General features: G+C 38.3%; 1 protein-coding gene across 7 annotated transcripts in view; it reads left to right on the forward strand.

The window, feature by feature from the left end:
* The window catches only part of LOC108446061, a 238,112-nt gene that overhangs the window by 36,400 nt on the left and 181,437 nt on the right, over nucleotides 1-20,275 (forward strand). For all 7 annotated transcript variants that reach the window (XR_001861170.1, XM_017731531.1, XM_017731532.1 and 4 more), the window contains one exon: nucleotides 13,296-13,344. Coding sequence is in view for 6 of the 7 variants with exons in the window: in XM_017731528.1 (XP_017587017.1) it covers nucleotides 13,296-13,344 (49 nt within the window). In the remaining variant the exon portion in view is untranslated. The remainder of the gene's footprint in view (nucleotides 1-13,295; nucleotides 13,345-20,275) is intronic.

Consider the following 20,275-nt stretch of genomic DNA (forward strand, 5'->3'; position numbering starts at 1 on the left):
GTGCCTTTTTTCCTCTCCAGAGGCTGGAATAGAACACAACACACAGGTTTTTTCAATCTCCTGGTGTAGCTGGTAGGCTCTTCTGATTGATATTAATAGTCAGTACCATCATGACTCCTAAATGAGGTGATTCCTTCTGTAAATCATTAAAAGGCTGATAAACAGGCCCTCCCCCAGACAAGAGCTATGCATCCATCTGTGCTGTGTCAGCTGTACTTAAACAGGTGAGACTGAAAAACCAGGACCTGGTAACTTCTCTCCATTTTGGTTGTGTAGGATCCTTGTTCTCTAAGAGAAATTTTTGTCTGAAAAGTTTATATTAAGGAGTGAAAATATTTAAAGAGTCAACACAGCATTGACTTAAAGGCATAGGCATTGGCAGAGTGGTTGGTTATTTAAGCTTTGCAGTGAAGCAGGTAGTTTAAAACTCCAGACATTAGTGCTTAGGACTATCTTTGAGAAGTATGCAGTGAAAAACTAAATCTGATGCCCTGTCTCTCCAATTTACACAAAAACAGCACTTCAACCAACCACAAGTTTATTCTGGATATTCAATTGAACCTTGTTTAATATTTATTTCTACTCTAGACGAACATTACAGGCAATGAAAAATTGAGAAAAATTACAGGCTCAGAAATTGAGTTTAGTTTACATTAATTTATGATCAAATAGTTTCTTTGATTGCTTCAAAGGTGGATCTTAAATCACTTAGAAAGAATTAATATTTTTCATATTAATACATTATTACTTGATTAGAAATCAGTAGGAATATTGTCTGCCACAATTTAAGAGAAATTAAGATGTAGACAACCAAAGGCTTGACTTTGCATGTCCTTTCACATGCCTTTTGAGCCTTGTGCCTTTTCATCAGCTGAAATCAGTGGAGAAATAAGCACCAATAATCCAGATCTCTAGTCACCTTGAGCTGCTGTCGCACACTCCCCCTAGAAATGCTCGCATCTCAGTACGGTGCAATGCTGTAAATGGTAGTGTTTGGAGGGGTTCATTACCAAAAAAACTTCATTATTTTATTTTTCTTGCTGCTAATTTTTGGGGGTTTTTTTCCCTTTATCCTGTTTAATCTCTTATTAGAGAAAGTAATAGAAAGTAAGTCCATGCAAGGTATTTACCCACAGAGGAAAAACTGGGAAATGTCTCCCTTTTTCGGAAGTCATAACTGCAAAAGAAATTATGGTGGTGGGAGAACAGAGCTAAGCTTGTGTATGAGCTCAGGGATCTTATGTGCCAATGGTGAATTTGACTGACAAAATAGTAGGATGATGTTTGAGACAAGAACTGCCTTTTTGTCTGGCAACACAATAGGATCTTCTTCCTTGATGGATTCTCAGCACTCCTCAGTATAATAACATGATAATTGGTCCCAAAGAAGGAATGAGTAAGATTGGATGGTGGTCTTTGGGGGCCCAGTTGTGTTATATCTAATTTAATTATGTTTGATACTGACTTTTTAATACATATGGTAGCTATTTCCTTGGCTTGGAACTGAGGCTTATATGCAAGCTTGATATTTGCTTGTTCTCTGCTCTAAAAGCAGACAATTTTTTTTCTTGGGAGAAACCCCAACTATATCTGTCTCATGTCATGCAGTATTCTAATTCAAAACTAAAACTGATTTGTTCCAGAAGATGTCTTGAAGCATAAATATGTTGTGGCTTGTGGAAATGTGGGAGGTGTGATGGAAAGAGCAAATGTCTATAGATTGTACTTCAAAAAACCACTGCAACTTGCTACAGAAAAGACATAGTAAGTTATTGCTGCCTTGGAGCAACAATCCACAGCAGGCATTCACCCTTTTGCATGGGACAATATAAACATTTTAGTGGATTTATGAGCATAAAGGAGCATCTGGAGATGATGAGATTGTGTAAGACTAATTTTAGAGTCTGAATTAAACTAACTCCATAGCTAGAAAAATCACTGCCATGTTTTCTGCTCTTGTTTAAAAGGTCTATGGACAACAGCAAGCCCATATTTCCTAACAAAATGGAACTGAAAAGTCTAGTGCACTACTGCTGGTGGTGGTGTGGTGGGCACTGGCTTATTGAGAGGATTACAAAAATCCTTCATGAAAGATAGTTATGCAATCAAATTTCTGAGGCAAGTTTCTTCTCAGCTGTTAGCATCTGGGTTCCATTTTGCCATGAATAGGTGACTGCCTCTTGGATTTATTTGTTTCTTACTTTTTAATAGGGAGTATAGCATGTATTCCTGTTTGCTAGGAGGCAGCTGTTGCTTTTTTTTCTTTTTCTTTTTCCTCTTGTATTTTACCATTGTCTTCCAGCTTCAAATAAACATATTATAAATGAAACATACTAATAACGTTAGTGCTGTGTGATGTGCTAATGCAGTAGGTAGGGAAATAAATTTGTCTGAAGTCAGTTTCAGTTTTGGAAATTTAACTTACTCCCCTGAAGTATCTGAAACAATGAAATGTACATTCTGTTTTGTGTTTAATTTCTTCTTTTTCCTCTTTCCCCAGTGACTCTTACTAGTGAAAGGCTTCCAGCCTAGAAGTGATGGTTATTGAAAGTTCAAATAATAGAAGGCTCAGTATGTGAAGAAACGCACAGCCTTTTAGGAGCTCAGAGCCTCCAGTGCCATTGACTTAGAGTGTAGTGTCATAGTTTTGGCCATCATCTCTTCCAGAAGTGACTGATGCACAAGTGGAAGCTGGAAGTTACTGATCACCTCACACCGATTAATAGGTAGATCACAACCTGCACAGTGCTCTAGATCATCATTTTCTGGGACCTCCTGGCAATATACGTAAGGCTTGGGGATGAAAAGGATAAAACCCTTTTAAATCAATTAGAATTTTGTCATTGACATGAAGTGGGGAATCATATGGTCATAAAGTACCAGGCCAAAACTGTGCTTCTAAACATAGAAAAAATAAGGTTGAAAATAAGTTACTCTAATTGAGTAGTTGAAATCAAAATGCAAAACAAACAAAAGAAACCTTTGGACAATACGTTCAATATGCTTTCTACCAGCTCCCCAGTAAAACAAAGGTAGTTCACAACCAGTGAAGCCTGTTTTCCTGTGAAACCATTTTTTGAGGTTAACTTTGGTATTTAAAATAGTATGTGAGTCTGGTGGAAGCTTTCTCCATCACGTAATGAAGCAATTAGGTCTTTTTCTTCCACAGATTTTCCATATTTACTCATGGGAATGCCAAGAAAATTTTACTCCTCTATTCATTTGACCTATATTTTTTATGGAATGGAGATCCCAACACTACTGAGTTTCTATAAAATACACCTGAAACCTCTGATCATAACTTTGATCAATATTGGCCAACAATTTGAAGAGGTTAGGTTGGCATAGATGCCCATGGTTTAATCACATACACACTCAGCTTCCCAACCTCAAAATCAAGGGAAAAAAATGAATGTGTTATTTCTAACAGAAAACCCTTTTAAGAACAAACAGAGATTTTATACAACAGGAACTGCAAATATGCTTAGTTGTAATAATGCTTCATTTATTAGATAATAAGAATTCAAAACAGTTTTCTAGAAGGAAAGAGATTTGTATTTGTCAGAAAAGCTCTACTAGTTACTGGTTCCAGTGCTTCCCTATGTTTCTTAATGCATTGCCCAAAGCAGAAAAAAGTTTGTTTAAAAATGAAAGAAATGCCAGACACCACCCTCCTCTCCTGCAGCCACCCTGCAGCAATTCTGACAATAGGACCCATCTTTACAAACTGAGACAGGAATAAATTTTCAATTGAATCTTCAAGAAGGAGAAGGTTGTGCAAGATTTCTGCTAGTTATACTGTGTTTGAATGAAAAGTGTTTGTGTTCCACACTTAAGTGTATAGTCTTGTCTTTTTTTATGACTGGGTTTAGAGTGTCTATCCACCATAATTTATCTGCATCCTAATCTTGTCCTGTCTTGGATATATTCCTTGCTGGCTTCACTGAGAACATCCTTCCCTTCCTGTCATTTTCAAATTTTGTCTGTTGATTTGGCCTTCTCTTCTGCCTCAAGGAACTGGCAAAGCTTCACTCCAGCCTGTATTTTGTTTTTTATCTGTACTTCTGTTCTTTTCCAGCCATGATAAGTTCAGTGCTGTTAAAGTCTTTCTAGAGCTATTGCTGTGGTTTTGTCTTTAGTGCAGGGCAACGTGAGGTGTGAGTTCCCAGAACAAACACCTGAGGAGTCACATTTTCTTTAGGGGGCCTGCAAAATAATCTTGTGATAAACATTTGTCTGGAGAGAGAGAGAGAGGAGAAGGACTGCAAAAACTGTTGTGTTTGCCTCACCTATCTGCTATGTTAAGATTTCAGACTTCTCAGGTGTAGGTAACTGCATTTCTTGTAGTAATCACATTCTTTCATGGTGTTTCAGGCATAGTACAGGTCTGCTCTTCCATTTCAATTCCCATGTTAGATAGGAACGTTGACATTTGTTGTGCTAGCCATTAGTCATTCCATTTGTAACATATATTCATTTTATGGTGGATTATTTAAGATCCTTTCCAGGATTTTTTCTTAAACTGTTAATGTACTTGAGGACAAGTTAGAGGGGAGGGTAGTTAGTGAGATTTAAGCTTTTGCGATATGAATGATTTCCACCGGTTTTTGGTAGGAGGCTGTTGCACAGATCATGGAAATCTGTTGGTGCCAACAGCCTGTGACAGAGCAACAGGCTCAGCTTTTACAGAATAGATTTTTTTGTGGGTTTTTTCATATTATTTTTTTTCCATTTCTGTTTAGTAATTTTTTTCTCCATTATCTCTGTTGAGTATACATATTGAATTGGAGATACCCAGCAGTGCTTACTGAAGGCATTCACATGTCAGGAGCCAGACCTTCCACACACTTTTATATTGACTATAAGGGTTGGGTTCATTCTCTGTGCCTTTTGCTTTTAGGTGGGTATATTCTTCTGATTTTTTTTTTACTGATTGCAGATGTTATCATGACATGCAGTTTTTGAGACTAGCCAGCAGCCTTCTCTGGCAAGGTGAGAGGAAACAAAGTTTTGGCTTAAGTACTGTGCATGAGTTTAGGTGTAAATACTAAAAACCTGTAGGTGCCATGTTAGACTGTGCAACATGCCCAGTGCTTCAGAAGCCTCCATTGATTTTAAATGTGTATGAGCTTTGTTTCTGTTGCTGCGACCCTGACTTTTTTTGAATTAGAAAAGACGTGCCAACCTCCATGCCATGCGCCTGTTACTACTAATGCCTACGGGGTTTTTTCAGTCTCATATGCTTTCATATGTAAATTGGCTATCGAGTTCCACCTTCAGTTTTAACCAGTAATAACTTCATTGCTTGCAGTGCAATTTGCACTGGTGTAATTTAGATCAGAATCTGGATGCATAGGTAAATGTGTGCATGTATGCACACATGTAATGCCTGCTTTTTTGCGTATATATATAAGCACTTTCCTTTTGCAGTTGAAAATGAGAGGGAGAATCTGTTGATTAATTATATACTGATCAATTTTAGAGCAAATAACAGGAGGAAAATAAATCATTTTAAGTAGTAGGTGGATTTTGGAATCATGTACACACACACACCTTTACAATGTATTTCAATTCTTGTCTGTCACAAGCAGGAACTTTTTCTTCTTCCCCTGACTTTCAATTCTGAATTTTTTGCAAGCCCCAAATCTCATTTTTAGTTGACTTTGGGGAAAATGGTGGCAGAGATATTATAAAAAAAAAAAAAAAAGAAGAAAGGGAAGAAAACCCCCCTCGAAACAGCTACGCCAGCCCCCACTTCTATACCACCAGCACAAACATGGAACACATTTTAGCAGAAGTGCCCCAGCTCTATCATATGTGCTGTGCAGAGTCATCATGGCCATGGTGCATAGCTGAGAGCCGGAAAGCAAACAGCTGCTGTAGCCTGATTTGAGTTAAAATAGTGTCAGTGTTTAGTCTGGCGCAGTGCTTCAGGAGAGATTGGCAGCTGGGTCAAACAAAGTCATTCCATTGGCTCCCTTCCCAGTAAGCTTCTGCTAGTATTTAGGTACTAGTGCAGCCTAGGCCCCTTTTCTCAGGGATAGCCTAACATCTGACCGCACCCTCTTTGCTTTTTAAAAAATGCCTTTTCACTCTTTAAGATAAATCGTCTATTATACAATCTGCCACTAATTGTATGTTAAGACTGTTTTTCTCTCGAAAGCTGACGCATCCTGCTCTCAACGTGGTGTAGAAAGCGGGCTGTTACAGTGCTGGATTAATAAAAGGGGCCTTTATGGTTTGTGAAAGAATATCTCTGTGCTTAGGCAGGAAACTTTTTGATCCACAGAAAAGCCAGACGACATCTAGGTAAGGCCGTGTATCAAATCTGCTTTTATGGGAGAGTGGGGCAGCGAGCGCTGTTAATTGCAATTGCTTCAAGTTTGCATGCCCATTTTGATAAGCTTTTTAGAAAGTTTAGGAAATAGCTGCTCCTGCGTCTCGAGCCCTTTCTCTCCTCCCTCCTCCTCACTCCTCCTATGCCTTTACTGCTTGCAAAAGCTTGTAATGATCTGCTTAGTTTTGGCTGGAATACACGCGGACGCTTCGCTTCTTTTTGGAGAGGGGTTTCTTGCAGAGGCAAAAAAGTTCTGCTGTTGGATCCAAATGCTGTTAGAAGTGGAGTGGCTGGGGAGAATTTACAGGGAAAGCTTTCCACTGTTACAGACTGCCTGTGCAATCATTTAAAAGTAGTTGAAAACTGCTTTGAACTAACAAGGGTTTAATTACGGAAAAGTTTAACGTGGCGATGGAAGGAATATTAAGTAAGTTGTCTTTGTCTCATACTTTTTAATTTTAGTTGTTGCTTTAGCCTGTTGGGTCACATTTTTTGTCAGCACTGAAGGCTGCCATGAATTGGTAATGAGGGCCCCTTTTGCACATGATTTTGGCACTTGGCCAAAATCAACTTCCCAAGGCAAGCTTTCTCTAAAAGAACCTGAAGCATTTTTTTGTGATTAGGAATCATGTCTGAAAGCTGCCACAACCAGTTGTGTAGGCATGTCAAAATGACTTTATACAGTATATCTGAAGCATTTGGGGGGGAGGGTCTGTTTTTTCCTCTTGTACCAAATTGTTGCTATTATCATTCTAAATTTCCGCAGCTTACGCACCTCCAAAAACCAGGCTACAGAGAGCTAAGGCATAATGAGGATCGTTGGTATCTTTGTATTTTTCAACATGCCAAAGCAGCACTAATTGTCACATTTAAGCAAGATACAGTATTAGGGGTTGCTTAAAACACTTGTAGACTTAAAGCAGATGAATCTTTAAACTTTTAATCTCAGTAAATTATGCTCATTGAACAGTAAGTAATGATATTTTCGAGAAGTTTCTCTGTTTGAATTGTATGAGTGGAGCTTTTTGATATATCTATTTAAAAAATACATGCCTGGATCCACTGGGGGGAAATTTGCAAGGAAAATCTTGGATGTACCTTTGGATTTATTCCATTTCCTTGAAATCTGGGTATGGGTCTGATCTGTGAGACGGGGAACAGGAGCTGGGTAGTCCTTTGTTGTTCAAAAGGGGGAAAGGGAGTTAGTCTAAACATTAATAAGGAGCTGCAAAAGTTCACGTTTCAAGTGTGCTCAAAGTTCTGAAATTTGTGGAGATCATCAGTGCAATAAATGGGTGATTATTCCTCACTGATATTATATAAACAAGTTTGGCACTGTAGGTGAATACATTATTATTGTAAACTTGAACGTTCTGTGAATTTAATCTGTGAATTGGAAATTAAGGACCTCCTATTACATGCTGTGTATGCCCTACCCCAGTGTCGTTTCGACATGTGTTCAATGTAAAGACAAAATGCATTAGGCAGCAATTTTGGCAGGTATTTTTATTTTAGATTTCTGCACTTGTGGCTGTAGCCGAGGAGTTGCTCGTTCCTTCCTATGTGTGTTGTTCATTTATAAGCAACACCATCTTTCGGCAGCAATATCGATACGGAACAGCCTTTTCGCACCTTCCCCTGCCCCCTGCCCCCAGCCTTGATCCCTTTTGTTGCTGTTAAAATGGGCTTTACAGGTATTGTGTTTCTTCTGTTAAACTGTATTTTCTGTAAGATGTTGGGGGGGTGTGTGTGTGTGTGTGTGTGTGTGTTTTTCCTTTATTACATAATGCAAGACACAGCTACACTGGGAGACAACTCGAGCTTTACAGACTCCCTGAATCAGTACTTTCATGTAACTTGGCTGGGAGAGTTTGTTCATTGTTACATTGCAGCAGACTGAGTTACAGTACTCAAAAGTCTCCTACAAGTTTAACTATAGCAAGTTGTATTTGTGATGAAAATAAGCAGACAAGATGAACATGTTGCAAACGAATAGATGGAGAACATTAGTAAAATAAAACTCATATAACTTAATTGCATTTTTCTGGGGCTTTTGTAAAGTTTTACAACAGGGGAAAAATATGTCACTGTTGAATCCTATTTTAATGTAAAGCATTGCCAGAAAATGATCATACTTGGTGCAAATGTAAATGTGATAGTAGAGTTTTTGCAAATCATTATGGAATTTATTTGCTGGTGTGTGGAAGTAGTTTCTCCTGAGTTACTGAATTAGGTACTCTTAATTTAAAATATGCACAAACCCACCTTGTTACTGTAAAACTAACTTTAAAACGTTTTACTATGATATTCCTAGTTTTGCCTAGAAGGCTTTACTGTGAAATAATGAACACATCCTAGTGTACTACTTCTAGAGGTTTTCTTTTCTATTTTGGTTGGTGAAGGGCTGTATTTTAAATCACAGCAAGTTATTCTCCAAAAATTTTGTGAACAGTTTTTAAATCCAGAATATTTTTTTTCTGGTAGCATGACTGAAATGTAAAACCTAATATATGAAGTAACAAGGTTTTTCTTAAAAAATTAAAAAATTAAAACTTTATAAATTTGGCTTTTGATTGCAGACACCAAATAAACATTTTCCTTCATCAAGAAATCTATTGTCGGTATGAACATAAAAAAGTCATGTTTTCATCAGATAAATCAGCATTCTGTATTCAGAAGTTTAAAATGCATAGACACTGCATTCTATTTTAAAATCCAAAACCAGTAGATTAATGTTTCTTTATAAATAGGTTGATAAATAACTGGTTAGTTACTTTTCCTGAGATTACAAAAAGTGAAGAATATAAAGTATTGTCCATTGTGCCATTTTCATTTTTAACAGCCCTCAGGAATAATGTGTCTCTAATCTTCCTACTTGGAGGGCTTTATGTTTTCTATTTGTTTGCAAACATATTGAGAAAGAGTGCAATTATAAAGCTTAACTTCGTTGTAATTTTGTATCTTAGATTTTGCTCCATAGAACTGCTGAACTCTCAGTTACCCATTTCAGTGCAGTAAATCAATATATTTTCCATTCAGAAAACAAATTCTTGCTTTTTAGTTGGTATTTTTATTGATCATTAGACATTCATATTTTAGTAGTGCATTGTAAGTGGTACATATTGTTATGCTTTTGAATAAAAGTTACAAATGTATTTATAAAATACTTTCACTTACATGAAAGAAAAAGAACCCTAAACATCGTGGAATACTTTCAGTTTATCAAAACATTGGTCTTGTAAAAATAGCTTTATTTCTCAGTAGATTCTGCTGCATGTTTTAAAACTTTAGAAATGAAACAGGGCTGTTTTATTTTGTCTTATGGGTTTGTTGTTTTTTTAGCATGGATTTCTTTCATATAAACTAAGCACTTTGTTCTATATGTTCTAAATTCCAGCAATGAGATAAATAAATTGCTGGATTGGATGGAACATAATTATTGAATTTTGGCAGAACTTCAGTGAACTCTGCCATGAAAGATTAATGTGCACAGTGCTCTCTTAGATTCTAAAGTAACAGAGTAAGATAAGGGGAGTGCATAACAGGCTCCAACCTTTGTGGTTTAGAGAAAATAGAAAACCATGGGCAAATGTTAACTTTTGGTATAAGCTGCTAATGATAATGTTTTGTCATCTGGGTGATAAAAACTACAGGAGTAGACAAGAAAATCCAATTTAACACAAATTCTCTCCACTTCTTTCTTGCTCTGCTTCCCATTTTTCAGTATTAGAATAGCCACGGTTGCTCTATGTTCCTAGGAAAAGGAGAACAGAGCAGGCAGGGTGCTTACGGTATCCAGTAATGTAATGTCCTTATGGAATCCCTCCACATCTGCATGTGTTGTATGTGGGTTTTCACTACAGGCATGTTTTTGGTTTGTGATTATGGTGCATTGATTTCAGAATACAAGTAAAATTGTACTGGCTGGATGAAGGCTACATGTAGTCATAGTAGTGGTTGTTATTATTCCTTCTCTCGTCTGTCTCTATCAAACCTTGATTTGTTAAAACATTTGCTTCAATTGAGAAATTGTGGTTATAATCACAAAATCTTTTTCCTGTTGGCTTTTAAATAATTACTGCCCCCAAATAATGTTTTTAATTGAGAACAAAGATGCATTGTCCTGCCAGTCAGGCTCCGCTGGCAGGACCAATAGGATTGCAAAGACTTTTTAGTATTTTCAGTCAGTTCGCTATAGGGGAGAACAGGCACGACATCCACCCTGCTCTGGGGAAAGCGCTGCCTCTTTGCCGACTGCTCCCTGCTCCTGGGAGCAATCCCTCTGCCTGCTTGGCCTCTCCAGCACCCTGAACCTGAGCCCACATGTTTTCCTTTCCTCAGATATGTGCAGCCCCAAGCACCAGCCCCTGCACCTGGCCCCAGAGCTGGTTTCCAGCAGGGCTCAGGGATGGCAGCACGATGGGCAGGCTCCAGCATGGTTGCAGACGTGGGGGCTGCCTGACTGGCTGGGCATGGGAGGATGGCTCAGTGCACCCAAAATGACTGGAATCAGAGGGAGTGAGGCAGGGAGGATGCATCCATGGTAGGATTTTTCCTCTGTTTGCTCCTTGCTTCCCGACTGTTAACCTGATGCTAAGGCCGAGTGTGCTCGGCTGAGTGTTTTAAAATGGCAGGTGTCCAGAATCTTGGATGTATTTCGTGACTTCAAAGACATTTCTTCTCTCCTTCCCAGTCACATCCTTAAGCTCATGATGACAGCATTACAAGTGGGATAGTTAAAGAGGAATAAGGGCAAGGGACTGATCCAGTGCCCATTGCAGTCAGCAGAGAGAATCCCCCTGACTACGTGTCTTTGGATCCCACACCCTGTGACCTGGCTGCTCTTCCCCCTTAGTTCCTGATGTCACTAGCATGACTATCATTGCCATCCTAACTCAAGCAGCTTCCTTGTCTTCGTTGGCACTCCTCAAAGAGGGAGGTTTACTGAATAAAAGGCTTGAATGTGCCGTCCTTGTGTTGTAAAGAAGCAGTCTGAGTATTTACAGTCCTTTCCCTTGTCCTTCTCCCCTTCTAGAAACGACTCTTGTTCCTGACCTTGATTTATCAATTCATATCACCATTTCAAGTGGAGTTCAGTATGTGCAGCTACCTGTCTTCTAGTGCATTCCCATTAAAATGCTACATTTGTGTATATCCAAGATGAAATGAATTTACATTCTAGGCCTATTGTTTGGATAGTCAGGCATAATTTTCTTTCAGCAAGGTTGGTTCCAAAATACCTTCATCTTCAAACAAAAAAAAGGATATTTTTATCTTTTTTAGAGTACCGTAGGGTGCTTCAGTCTTTGTTTGCCCTATAAATGTGTTTAGTTGGGAAATCTTTAACAAGTTATATTCAGAGTGTGTCTTATTTTAAAGTAGACAATGATCCTTTTTGCTTTAAATTAATTCATAGAAATGAACATTTTTTTAGCAATGTTAAAATGTTACCACAGAAAACTAAAGAATAGTAGAAGGAATATTGTGACTTCTTTGCATGGGTAATAAATGTATTTGCAGTGTGAAATTAAGTTGTGCTTTTACAGCAGTGGGGTTACGGACAGTTGAAATACTCAATCTTAGAATATTATAGATACTTCTGCAAAAGTATCTATACTTTTCACTGACCCAGTGAACACCCCCTATATAATTTTAATGCCTTTTAATTTTGGCTGAATGTTGAAACGCCTACCAGGTGTCGTGTGTGAGGCCCCGAGATGACCAAACAAAAAGGTGCATTAAAGCAGAGCCTGCTGTTCCCCCTCTGCTGACCCAGAGAGTCCTGCCTACCGCAGGAGAAGCAGCTCCCAGGGGTGCTGAGCCAGGGGCTCTGGGCCCCGCTGCCCCGGAGCAGCTGCGCGGAGCAAGGCGGGAGAGAGAACGGAGCGAGGGCAGGAGCGAAGCCAAGGCACTTGTGACTGTACAGAGCATTTGTTCTGCCTGGTAGAGAGGGAGCACAGTGGCTGGTTTAGGATCTGAGCTCTGCTCTGAGCCTTTCTCAAAGTGGGGCCAGTGTCTTGCAGCTGTGATCCCAGAGCCCTTGGCAGAGTGCAGAGAAGTTATGCGGGCAGAGCACTGGGAGAAGGCTTAGTCCTGTGAGGGAGCCTCTGGGGCTTCATGAGTTACAGCAAAATTTAAGACCTGAATTATAGGCTGAAAATATGAGACAGGTGAATGTGGGTTCTTATATATATATATAACTATGTGGAAACCTTCCTTTCAAGCATAGTAATGGATTATTAAGCAGAATAAATTATACTGAAGACATATTTGGGTGCTCTTTAAGTTACCTGCACATTGTGCAGGTCAGCAGAGCAAATTATCCTAAAACATAATCTGTAAAATGGTGTACTTTGTGTTTTACAAATTTGCACATCCCAGTGTCCATTTCTGAGCAGTCTGTCCCTGGGCATGCCACATCTCCTAAGGGCTGAGTGTTACAAATGTTTGATCTTTCCCTTCCACCGAGACGTACAAAATCTTGCATGTCAACATTGCAGTCTTCCAAAATATAGAAAGAGTCTTGTGAAGAAGAGTTTTGCAGACATCTGAAACTTTTTTTTAATTGTGAGAAATGAGGAACAGTGATGTAAAAAAACCTGTTATACTTGAGTGGGGCAACGGGGAGTAAGGGAGGAAGGTTTGAGTTTAGAAAACCCAACCTAGTGGTGTAGCTCACAGTGTTTGCAGCCTATGGAAATATTGATGACAGAATTGAAATTGTGTTATGCTGGCAGATCACAGCTGAAATTTCTTTTCTGTGGTCTCAGAGCACGGCTGAAGCAGCCGAGTCTTTGACTAAAATACCACTGTATTAATAGTAGGAAAGAAACAAACACTGGAAAGGAATTCCAAATACTTACAAGGTATCTCATTTAGGGACATGCATTAGTTTGGTAAATGTCAATTCCCAGACTGGTAATAATGATTGTTACTGTATCCCCTTTATGACTTTCAGAGCAAGAGAAGCCAACTTGAGGACCATGCATATTGTGATACCCGCAGTGGTAAGTACCCTAACTGCAATCAAGTTTATTACATTTTTGTAGAGTAGAGGCCTTTTCAAGACCACACTTGATGCAGCTTAGTCACACAACAGCTTCAAATGGCATTCTGGAATAATAGGGCAGTAATGTGATACAGTCTATAATGAAAATCAGTGTAAAGCACAGGTGGTTGCAAGTATTTGTGTGGTCAGATATAAAACCTTTGCTATGGGTACAAGCTACTGCTGTCCCATGTGAGGAAAGCATAATTAAAAGTGGTTTCCAGATGTGCTGGCACACATCTGCCGCTTTTTAAAGGGAATTTTGCAATTACAAGTTGAATTGTATTGCATTCATCGTTATAAAGTTGTTGATGGTTTTTCAGGTAATAAAAAAGCTGGAGGCATCAACACCCCCACTGTAAAATTGAGGCGTCTTTAGACAACAGCATTTTGTGTTCACATTGTGTTCTTAGGATTTTTTCTGTGGGTAGTTCATAGTTGAGCTGTAGCAAATATGCAAAATTTTTCTGGACAAAAGTTAACACTTATTTCATGAAAACATGAGAGTTCATTCCATGCTAATGATTTCATTTTTTACCAGGTAGATCTAGCAAATTTGTATGGTTTTGTTTGTTTGATTGTTTTCAGTGCAGTTAATAAATGATATTGTAAAAGATTAAGATTTCGTTTCTTTAAACAAATTTTCAAGATGAGGTAATAATCAGGAAACAAGAAAAATACGATATGTTAAAAATAGACCTTTAATTTTGTTTCACACAGAAAGCAGAAAATCTCTACTTATAGGCTTCCATGATGCATCCTTAATTGAGCTATCTGGAAGAAAATAAATCAGGAAAAAAATTAGAAAATGTGCTAGGCTTTAAAATATTGCTAAGAGAAGATTTCAGGCCTTTTGTTTTAGCTAAATAAGCAACATGTTTGCCCTAACATCCCACTAATTTTGTTAAAGCTAGTATTTCCCCTGGAAATGTTGCTATTAAAATAAAATCCCTGTTTCAGAAGTAAGTTTTTGCAGTTCTAGAAGTTTTAATTACTGCTGCTGCTTGGAACAAGCACAAGGGAAGAATGCTGTGCCTGCCACCTTCTTACTGACTCTTCTTCTAGCACTGCAGTTACTCATAACTATGATTTTGAGTTGATTTTGAAAAAAATGAAGGATGTGATGTACTGCTCTGGGGGTCTTGGACTGGTGGCCAGGCTGCTAAATGACAAGAGAAGATTTTCTAGGATGTCCTGTGTAATATTGCTTGATGTTTGCACAGGTTTTCTTTACTTCCACAGACATGACTTGTAGCCTCCCTTTTCAAGTGAGAGTCTAATCCTTAGCAATTGTCTTAGGGAAATATTGGCACTGAGTAAATCAAATGGATTTCTGGATATTTCCTCTTAGTTGGACTCTTTCATAAAGCAGTTGTTTTTTCCATTTAAATCTTTCTTTCTTGACTAAGCAGAATCTAAACTCTCTTTTGAAGTATGTGAATATCAGAATAATATGCAGAAGATTTAGTCAGAAAAATGGCCTCTGAGACCAAATAATTTTTAATTTAAAACTTTACATGTAGTCTGTACTTAAGTTTTTGGATTAGCTTTTCTGTCTGACACCTTGTAAGTTCTTACAAAAGCATTGGTGGATTCAGTGAGGGATGCAAAAAGCAACCTTGGTAGCAAATTGCCCTTTGTGTTTGATTTTTATGGAAGAACATAATAACTTGCTGTGGTCCTGGTGCTGCTAAACAAGAGTGCTCTGACTTTAATAATTTCATGCCTCTGAGACAAAGGGTCCAGATCAGCTCATTGCATCTTGTCTGTGAATGGGGATACACTGAGGATACAATGAAATGGATGATAATCAACAAGAAGAATATTAATAATGTCATAGTGAAAATGCTGATTTTGTCAATACTGGCTACTAGCACATCTGATGGTTTTTTTAATATATATACATTGTGATGGCTATGGCATATTATAAATGCTCTATTGTGGCATAAAGACTTCATATTTGTGCTTTCAGTGACAGTTTTACAAGGATGTATTTACTAACACATGCACATACATTTAATATTAAACCCCATTTAAATCACTCTTTGCCCAGGCAGTAGGATTTTAGCACTGAACCGTTATAAGTTTGGGTATTTTTCTGGAAAAATGCCATTTGACATCAAACTTAGAAAGGTCTAAAAGAATACAGACATTCAGATGTGAAAATGTGCAAAATGAACACTACCTGGCACTTAAATCACACTCTGCTGCAATTAAGACTTGTTAATAGTCACTCCTCTGAACTGGCTGCTCACATCAGAGACCAGCCCTGGCCAGACCCTCACGGTTTTGTACATGACCATTTTGTATAAAGGGTCAGCTTCCACAGAAGGTCAGCTGGGTTAGTAAAAAGAAATAGTTTACTGAAAAAATAGGTTATTTAAATATTGGGGAGGTTGCATCCTTGGCAACCTGCAGAATTTTGAGTGCTTTTTGATTATTCACATACCTATTACTTCAAAAGCAAAAGGCTGCCCTGAATGGGGGAGATGTCAAAAAGGCTTTTGGGGCACGAAAATTGTTTTGGGGTGTTTTTGTGCATCAAGGGGCACAACAAAGGCGCTTTATTGGAGGGTGAAGATCCTGCCCTGACTGATAGATGTAGGAGACAGCCTCCCAAAGTGTATCACCCCCCAAGGGCAGCAAATCTGTCCAGTGTAGCTCAAACAGATGAGACACTGCTCCTCTGGGGTATAAACCTCTGCCAGATATACAGTACAATTCTATAAGAGGCCAGGGAGTTGATGACTGTGAGTGGAGAATCTGTTACCATTGCTCCTATGTATTTCCAATTTTGCAAGGATTTCCTCTTCTGAAAATCTATGTCCTGTTTTTTGGGTAGTATTCCAGATTCAACAAATGCAGTGCTCCTTATTTCACCCAGAAAAGAACCAAGAGTCCCTGCTTCATGCTGCATTTTATCTCTATTTAGAATGTATTTTTTTTTGTCTTGGGCTTTGAAATGTTGATTTTAATATTTTCTTGTAAATCAGGAGCACTACCAGCACTTTTTATGCTTCCCAGATGCCCATTCTTCACCTTAAATTAACGACTTCTGGATGTGACTTCACAATCAGTTGCTATAAGAATATGGTCTGTACTGTTAGAAGTCATTGGCTAAGGACTTGGGAAGACTAAGCCACAGCAAAAAAAAAAAAAATACTCTTTAATATTAAGACTGATTTTTAAAAAGTATGTCCCTAAGATGAAAAAATTCAGGGAGGAGAAAGAAAGACACATCCAAAATATTGCTACAAGTATTCATCAAATATTTTGATTAAATGACTTTACAGAATTGAAGATAGATCAAAAGTAATTATCATGTGTGTCAAGATTTTTTTGAAGCTTCAGAACTTTCTGCTCTCTGAAATAGAAAAAAGATAAACTATCATTTAGCTTATAAATAAAGGTCAAGGAAAGGTGAATCAGATGAAATTATATACTTGCTATCAGCATATATTGAAATATTTCATTTTGACTTGCTTTTCTACATCTATATTAGTCTTTGGGAGGAAGAAAACCAAAAAGATAATTTTGAACTTAAAACTAGAACTTTTTAATCTGGAAAGTATCTAAATAGAATATTTGAGCAATTTCAAAATGCTCTCTGCTTTTTTAAATGAAAAGCAAATTGACACATTTCCTTGCAAATAACTTTATTTTTAAAGAAAGGGCCTTTTTTGAGGCAAAATTGTCTAAAATATTTCCTGCTTACTCTATCATGTGACAAACATATATTTTGCACTTCTTCAATTGTTGTGCTTGTGATTTTGTACAATGTGAAGCATTGTACAAAAATTATCATTTTAAGCTGTGAGTTTTCATGTTCATTCTTAAAGAGAAAGAAGTACGTGATAGCAGAGATATATGGAAAATCTAGTTTCAAAGGCTTTGGCTGTGAATAAGTCTCATACACTCATGGAAATAAGAGCACTGAAAGCACCAGAAGTTGTGTGCTTAGTGATTTACTTGAGGTCAGTATGTGTTACGCCATTATGAATACATTACATAAGACCTGCACATAGATAGTTACACTGCAAATAATTTTGAATACAGCCATGCAGTAATTGCTGCCCTGAGCTTTCACCTCCTTTGGGTTTTCCCCTGGTGCCTGGGAAGCCTGTGCAGTGCATGTCTTGAGCCAGAGCAGTGTGAACAGCAGCAAGACAGAGTCCTTGGGATACCAGGGGTGTTCTCTGAGGAGGCCTCATATTCTACTGCCAGCTGGGTGACTGATCACTTGCCTTCTCCCAGCATCAGCCCTCCATTTAACTGGGGGGAAATCCCTTGGTATTTTGCTACTTCCTAATATCATCGTGTTGAAATGTTTCAGTGTTGTTTCAGGAAGGCTTAAAGGCACAGCTCTTAATAGCATTGTCATTCAAACTGGTTATACCTTGCTTTTTTACAGTTCTTGTGAAGGAATATCTGCTTTCAGCCAGAAATGTGAGCACTGTGCCTTCTATTCTTGTGCAGGGTCATCAGCTGTGGCAGTAGCACTGAAGACAAATATATCCCCTCCTCTCCTGTCTTGCATAACCTTTTCTATTGTTTGCTATTGAGTGCTTCAGAGTTGAGGTTGCTTCTGATCAGTGCTGGCTCAATTACTAGACATACAGAAGGGTAAATATGTTCTGAATATTATTTTCACTTTTCTGTGATGCAGCTAGGAGAGGTTTTTATTTTGAGCTATCCAGTCTCTTGTTAGACCTGCCTTCCAAGTCTGGATGATTAAAGGGATATTGTATATCTCTGAGAAAAGAGCTTTAGCTGTTCAGGGTCAGAACATGAGTTTCTGTCAGTAGCTCAGTTAAAATGCATGTCTGTGCAGTGTGTGCAGTTGCTGTTGACAGACACTCCCTGTTAGCTGGGACTGTGTTGGTAGTCTGGAGCATTATATCCCATTTTGGGCACTCAACAGCAAGAAGGGGGCAGAGTACAGTGACAATAATCAGAGATCCTGATTTACAAGGAGGTCTGATTTACAAGGAATGTTTGAATCAAGTGGAGTCATTAGCAAAATGTGTTAGGAAGGACGAGAATAACTGGTGGTGCATTGTGGACACACAGAGTGTGATTCCATGTGTTCTCTTCAGCCTATCCTCCCATTCCCTCTACCATTTTCCACATGCTCCTATTACTGCCCACCCCAACACATACAGTTTTCTAACTTGTCAGGGGGAATTCATGCACAGTGCTTCTTGTTGTTAAGTTTATAAAGAGTTGGTTGGGAAAATTTAACTTCTTTCGTTACAATTAACGTCTCACGTTAGGCAAACTGATTTGTATGGCAAGAACTACTTTAGCATTGCTAAAAGAAGTCTTTTCAGCCTTTATCATTGCTCCTATTTCCAACTGTATTTCCTGGTGTAGTGCCTGAATACTTCCACTGCTTTCTGAAATAACAAGGAACAACCTTCTTGGAGCTCTTAGTCTGAGAGCAAATTCTCTCTGCCTTATTTTTATCTCCATCCCATGGGCATCTGCAATGTGCCACTGAAAATTCAGTGTGAAAGTCTTGCTTCAGAAAAGTGTAAATAGTGAGAAGTTCTTATCTAGCAAATTCTGGATAGATGAGGAAAAAAAACCCAAAACAAACAAAAAAAACCCAAACAACCCCAAACCCCAAATCCTTAACCAATTATAAATATTTTGGCTTCAGCATGGCAGCTTCCTAAATGGTAAGAAAGTGCCCATGGGAAGATCCTGTACTTACAGAATAGTTGAAGATAAATTGGAATTTGAACATTGTGGTAATTTTGTTTGGCTTTTACTTTAGCCTTTTCTTACCACTAAGTGAAACAGACATGTACAATGCTAAGAATGTGTGTCTAATGCTAAACAAATCCCTTTGTACATAAACCATGTGTACATGGAGTCTATTTTTCCAATGCATTCGGTAACATACTATAATTAAGCTTTGAGAACACACAAATGGCAAACCCTTGACAAAAATGGTGAGCTGTAAAGTCATACTGTGTAAGTTAGAGCTGCACCAGGATACTGTATCTTCCTTTAAAATATGACGGATATTGGACACTGAGAAATTAATCAAATGTCATCAAAGTTATATAGGTAATTTCTTGTCAAAACTGTTCAAAGTAATGTTCAGATTTTCTCTTTTGATGCGGACTGGGGAGTTTGTAGGGCAGAATATGTCCCATTATATGATAAAAACCACCTGTTCCTCCTGAGCTACCAGGTGTCTTCCTCACTAAGTGCTGACTGTTTGCCTCAGTGCTCTATAAAGCAAATTTACAGACCCTGTCTGCCAGGAAGTTCTCAAACTGGAAAGCAAACATAGGATGGAGACAAAATACACCGGGGCATCCAAACCAAGTCTGGTAGAGCAAATAGAAAACACCAACAAAAATAGATGGAGTGAGGGAGCAGAGGGTGTGTTGGAGATGTTTGTTTTCTTGAAGAAAATGAAGAAAATTCCAATTTGCGGTGTTTTGAATACAAGTGAGAAAAAAAAAAGGAGGAAAAAGAAAACCCAACTCTGTGAAACACAGGAAAGGAGGTACTAAAGTAAAACAATATAATTTATGATGGAGTGAAGGCGATGTGGTCTTAAAATATAGCAAGAATTGGGCAAGATAAGGATTGTAGAAAGCAAGTTTAGGTAGAAGCAGGTTTCATATTACCTACAGATCACTAGGAACTGTGAGGTTACTGAGTAGAAGGTGTGCACTAAAATCTCTGTGTGCACTGAAAACTAGAGTTTTCAAAGGCAAATTGAACTCTTTGCAGTTAAAGGCATATCTAGATTACATTAAAATATGACCAGCCGATGACCAGATCCTGGTTCATAGTTGGAGGTAAATTTGTTAAAATTCGTCCTGTTGAAACTGTGCAGTAGTATCACAGAATGTCAAGAGGAATCTTAG

The sequence above is a fragment of the Corvus brachyrhynchos genome, unplaced genomic scaffold, assembly GCF_000691975.1.
Source record: "Corvus brachyrhynchos isolate BGI_N302 unplaced genomic scaffold, ASM69197v1 scaffold152, whole genome shotgun sequence".
NCBI lineage: Eukaryota > Metazoa > Chordata > Aves > Passeriformes > Corvidae > Corvus > Corvus brachyrhynchos.